The sequence below is a fragment of the Stomoxys calcitrans genome, chromosome 5 (genome assembly GCF_963082655.1).
Source record: "Stomoxys calcitrans chromosome 5, idStoCalc2.1, whole genome shotgun sequence".
Taxonomy (NCBI): Eukaryota; Metazoa; Arthropoda; class Insecta; order Diptera; family Muscidae; genus Stomoxys; species Stomoxys calcitrans.
The window spans coordinates 63213533-63219532 of NC_081556.1; the positions used below are offsets into that span (position 1 = coordinate 63213533).

At 41.0% G+C, this 6000-nt stretch overlaps 1 protein-coding gene across 1 annotated transcript in view; it reads left to right on the top strand.

Moving 5' to 3' along the window:
- Positions 1 to 5036, top strand: part of LOC106093848 (muscarinic acetylcholine receptor DM1) — a 69194-nt gene extending 64158 nt beyond the window's left edge. The window contains exon 5 of the mRNA XM_059370042.1: positions 3690 to 5036. Coding sequence (XP_059226025.1) covers positions 3690 to 4506 — 817 coding nt within the window. The 3' untranslated portion in view covers positions 4507 to 5036. The remainder of the gene's footprint in view (positions 1 to 3689) is intronic.
- Positions 5037 to 6000: the final 964 nt, after the last annotated feature.

Genomic DNA, 6000 nt, shown 5'->3' on the forward strand with positions numbered 1-6000 from the left:
GGCTACGAACACTGTGTTATCCTTGATGCAATGCCCGATATCGCCGGCAGTGAGGATTACATATTGCCTGGGCTACTTTTTGATATAAAGTAAGTTAACACTATTCCCGATAGAACCCATTGGAACTACAATATCCCTGGTAATAGAAGTTACATAGACTTCTATGCGTATGGTTCCGAACTTAACGACCAGGTGGGCTTTGGAGTGTAATCCGAAGGACGTGAACTCGTCATATGGAGAAGTTTATTCGACCACTGCAGTGTTGTATGCATCCAAATATATGTGGCCTGGTCTAAACTTAAATAGGTCTATCGTCTCCGTCGTCGTGTTCGTCATGCTAGCTCACTGTCTGATCGGAAAACGTGCTGACAGACTGAAGGTTACCTTTTTTTTTGAAAAACTTTCCTATAGCTCTTAAGAAATCACCCTCTATTATTGTTTCTGGAGATGACGTGGCTGTTGCGGTTTAGATAAATATATCTAATACTGTAAGAGATATACGTCAGGAAGCCTTACGTCGATGTCGAAGCGGGCTACCGAGAGTGGTCTAGGCGTAAATCCGTCGAAGACAGAATTAGTTGTTTTCTGCAGGAGATACAAGTTGCCTACAGTGGCAATGGTCTCATTGGTTGGAGAGAATGTTCCATTTAGTGAAAGTGCAAAATACCTGTGTGTTTAGCTCGAAAGAAACTTTAATTTCAAATCGAACATTTTGGAAAGGTCAAGAAAGGCAATTCTTGTCCTAAACATCTGCAAGGGAGCAAAAAGTTGGTGGTGCTTATTATGCACTGGATGCATACTGCAGTTGTCAGACTTATATTACTATATGGTGTTGTAGTCTGGTGGACGGCGCCTCAAAAGTCCACATACAGTTCAACATTCACCCAGATCCAATGGCAGGCTCGTTTGTGCATCGTGACCCCACTGAGAAGGGGTTTGTGAACACTCTATAATTAGGTGGCCCAATATGGACTTGAAGAGCTCTACCGCTTTACTGTCGCTGGCTAGAACAGACGTCTTAGTCATTATCTCTGTCGTGACAGGTCACTGTCTGATCGGAAAACATGCTGACAAACTAAAGGTTGCAAGTAACGTCGTGTGTGTCCCACACTGGCAGTCAGAAGGATTTCCGTTTGGTTTTCATTTCTTTGATTACTTGTCTGATTTAGCGGATGTGTAGATTCGCAAGTTGTTGAGCTTTTTTAAGCAGTCAGGATGGTTCAACGGTAGGAACGGGAAGGCATCTTCCTTCTTCTGTTCCTGTGGTATCACAATTGACGAAAACGTCCAAGTGTGTCTGATCAGGTCAGACTGTCTCTTTAATTGATTGAAAAATTAAAATTGTAATCTATGAGAGATCTAAGAACAGGATTTAATGATTTCTATGGGTGTTATTTATTAACGGACTAGCTGACCCGGGCCCGCTCCGCTGCGCCTTCTTTTACTTTATATGGAACAAAAGTTCCCTTGGAATATTTATTTTCGAAGACCTTAAATTAATGAAATAACATGCTAACTTGACTAAGAGTTTTACAATATAAGTGCCTTTATCTGAATCCCTTATGTTCTTTATTGGTCTACGAATTTAAGTTTGGATGTAAGGTGTACTCCATTCTTAAAATACTTTACTTCAGCCTGATATTCTCATGATGTCTGATTTAGTGGTGTTTTCGGGGGAGAGGTGCTCCCCCAGATACTTGGCCCTGAAAAAATATTAACATCGTGCTCTTTTCTCAAATACCATTTATTTAAACCCCATATTGCCATTGGCTTAAGATGAGTTTACAGGATGAGTCGTCCCCCAAACACATGGCCCCAAAATAGGTTATCAAATTCGTTCTCTAATCTCAAATACCTTTCATTTGAGCCACATATTGGCATGGTCGAAACATTTTTTCCCTTTGGGGGTCTTTGGGAAAGCGGTGATGCCCTAAATACATGATCCTACATTTGGATATCAAATTCGTATACTACTCCCAAATACGTTTATTTGGGCCCCATATTGCGATGGTCAGTAAAAAAATTGGTGTTTGTGGGGTATTTTGGGAAAGGGGTAGACCCCCAGAAAATTGGTCCCGAAAATGGGTATCAATTCTTGCTCGACCCCCAATACCTTTCATTTAAGCCCCACATTGACATGGTCGGTAAATATGCCCGATTAAGGGGTGTTTTGGGGATTGGGGTGGTCCCCCAAACACTTAGCCCGGAAAATATATCAGCAACGTGCTCTATTCTCATATATTGTATCTATATATCACTTATTTGAATCCCATATTGCCATTGGCCTCAAAATTGGATATCAAATTCGTTTCCTAATCTCATTTAAACTCCTTATTGCAAAACTCAGCAAATATGTCCGGTTTGGGGTATTGGCCCTAAAAACTATGAATATTTAGTACCACTCTCTTTAAGACCCAAATTGTCTTGGTGAGCAAATACGTCCTATTTGGGGGTTGTTATGGTGGTGGGGCGTCCGCTAGACAGTTGGCCCCTAATGTTGATATCAGATATGTGGTCTACTCCCACATACCTTTCATTTGAGCCCCATATTTCCATAGTCGGCAAACATGACCCGCTTGGAGGGTGTTTTGAGGAATGGGCGGCCACTCAGTGAGTTGGCCTTGAAAAAATATATAGGATTCGTGTTCTACTCTAAAAACCCTCTTATTTGAGCCTCATATTGCTATAGTCAGCAAATACTTTCTAGTTGAGTGGTGTTGTAAGGGTGGGGTGGCCCCATAAACACTTTTCCCGAATATTGATACCAGATTCGTGCTTTACTTCCAAAGACCTTTCATTTGAGCCCCATATTGCTATGGTCGTAAATTTGTCCCCTTGGGGGATGTTTTTGGGGAGAGGCTTGGTCCCATATTTGGATATCCGATTCGAATTCTACATTCAAATACCTTTTATGTAAGCCCCATATTCCCATGGTCAGTAAATAAGTCCAGTTTGGGGGTGTTTCGGGGAAGGGGTGGACCCCCAGAAACGTGGTCCCACATTTGGATATCAGATTCGTATTCTACTCGCAAATACCTTTCATTTGAGTCCCATATTGTCATGGTCGGTAAATATGTCCGATTTAAGGGTGTTTTGGGGCTGGGGTGGTCCCCCTAACACTTGGTCCGACAATTGGATATCAGATACGTTTCCTTATCCTAAATACCTTTCATTTGAGTCCCATATTGTCGTGATTGGTGTAAATATATGTTTGGTAGGTTTTAGGGTGGGACAGCCCCCCTAGGTACCCCATCCGAAATTTGGATACCAAATTTTTATTTTAAGGGTACTATATGAGAGCACACAAAATTTCGCTATCTCCGAGATCTGGCGTTTCTGAAATTTAGGGTAAGGGAGAGGGTCCCCCCCCCCCCTCCCTTCAAATATCAAAAAATGTACTACCCTATTTTTACCACGGGGTCTTTATGCGCCATCTGTGAAAATTTCAAGAAAATCGGTTCAGCCATTTCTGAGTCTATAAGGAACACACAAACTTACAAACAAACAAACCTACAAACAAACACAAATTGATTTTTATAGATAAGATTACCGAAATAAGTCAGTTAAATGTTTTTCAAATGAAGGAACAATTTTAACGCTCAAATTAGGAACAGCCTGATTTCAGCCTTATTTTGTTTTTCAAACAATTTTTTATAATAATTGATAACATAATTTTTGTTATTTTACAGATATGCTTCCAATATGATGCGTGATACTTATTCCCTTGGCGGAAGTGTGAGTGGCGTTCGCCCACCGAGTATTTTGCTACCAGACGTCTCACCGATTCCAATAAGGCCACCACTAACGCCAATGTCACAAATACATGATATAAACTCCGTAACTGGAACTCGTGAAGCAAGATCAACATCAAACAACAATAAAATGTCAACTCGATCGGTTAGCCAGGAATCTGTTTACACGATTTTGATACGGCTACCACCAGATGCAGCGAGTGCTACCAATGGCATTGAAATGGCACCCTCGATTAAGATGATACATGATGATTCACCTATTGTTCCCACTAACCTACTTCCGCGTAGGACATTACCATCGAGAGACTCAGAATACAGCCTACCTTTGGGTCGTCGAATGTCTCACATAACACCAGATGTTCGAATTCCGCTTAATGCAAAAATTATTCCCAAACAACTGGGCAAGACGCCACAAGCCATATCTAGAAATGCTGGCAAGAAAAAAAAGAAGTCACAAGAAAAACGGCAAGAATCAAAAGCAGCGAAGACCCTTTCAGCTATACTTTTAAGTTTTATAATTACATGGACCCCCTATAATATTTTAGTTTTAATTAAACCATTAACTACCTGTTCAGATTGTATACCCAATGAACTTTGGGAATTCTTTTACGCCCTGTGCTACATTAATTCAACTATAAATCCCGTTTGCTACGCTCTTTGCAACGCATCGTTTAGAAGGACATATATACGCATCCTCACCTGTAAATGGCACACACGAAATCGAGAGGGAATGGTCCGGGGAGTTTACAATTAAAGACGCTGCAACTATTATGAACAAATATGTACGTACTACCGACATCAAACTTAGGCAAAGAGAAAATAAGGATGAACCGTGCGCACTGTCACATTAAGAACACCCTATCAGGTTCATGGGCACTACAATCATATTCATTATGCCATTAATGACTGCATAAGATGACTCACTACAGACCATTGCAAATCAATAAAGCCCAATGCACACGACGGAGCGCTTGCCCTAAGCTTAGAGTTAAACTCGTGGGGAAAAAGTCTTCGACCATTAAAATTCATTAAATAAAACCAACGGAACTCGACGATAAATAAACACCGAGTATATCCAAGCGCGCCTCCACAAACGTCATCCAACAATCTTATTTACGACTGATACACAATATTTCTAAACGCTCAAGAACTTGAATGCGCGATTAAACTAAGCGAAACTGCTTCTAAAGTATTCACGTCTTCGATTCAGAAGAAAAGGAACTTAAATACTGAAACTTTTAAAAACAAAATAAAATATAAAATTAGTAAAAGCAAGAAAAGCCACTTGTGTGTTTTATATGAGACATGGATTTTGAGATCTCAACCACGTATGGTAAGTTAAGGTGGCAGCTAAAGGAAAGCAGAAATTAGCACTTCCGCTAATAATGCTGATATTTTTGCCATATAGACCGATCTCCCGATATAGAGTGTTGACCCATAAAAAGAGAATTTTTATCCGATTTCGATGAAATTTGGAACGGTGAGCCTACCGAATATGGTTTAGTTAGGATCATATTTCGATATAGTTGTTCGAACCAGCGTAGTTCAGATCGGGCCATTTTTACATATGGTTCCCATATAGACCGATCTGCCGATTTAGGGTCTTAAGCCAATAATTGCTGCATTTATTATCCAATTTAGCTGAAATTTGAAACAGAGAGTTGAATTAAGACTCTTGATATCTGATATCTTGATATCATTCAGAAACAGACTTTAGCGATGTGGTCGATAGTTCCCCAGGCAAGTGGTCAGCAATAACCGCTGAGTCGTGTCCTGATTCCCCAACCCCACCGCTTCTAAAGACCTTCAGTATAAACTTGTTGAATCCGTAGGATACAACTCCTTCCAACATGTTGAGGTCTGCGAGACAGTCGGAGTTTAGTACGAGTACTACATATCGCCGGTCACCACCAGCTTGATCCAATCTACCAATCTTCCAGTCGGTGGTTGAAAGATTGGGATTACATTCCCTTAGTCTTCCAAGTATGGATTAAGGATCTGAGGGAATCCTTGGTATCCAAGCATGCGCCAATGGTCGAGAAGGAAAATCTTCCTTCATGGCCAAATCTAGTGCTGCGTCTGGCCAGATCTCACGTAAGATCATTCGCACCAAGCCTCTCAATAAACCTGAGAGCGATACGCCTTCTATTATTCCAACCACTTAAGGGCGTGCTGGGTTTAGTAGCAGACAACATGCTACGGCCTGATACCATCACCGCAGCTGTTGGGTCTTTGGAGTTCATTGTAA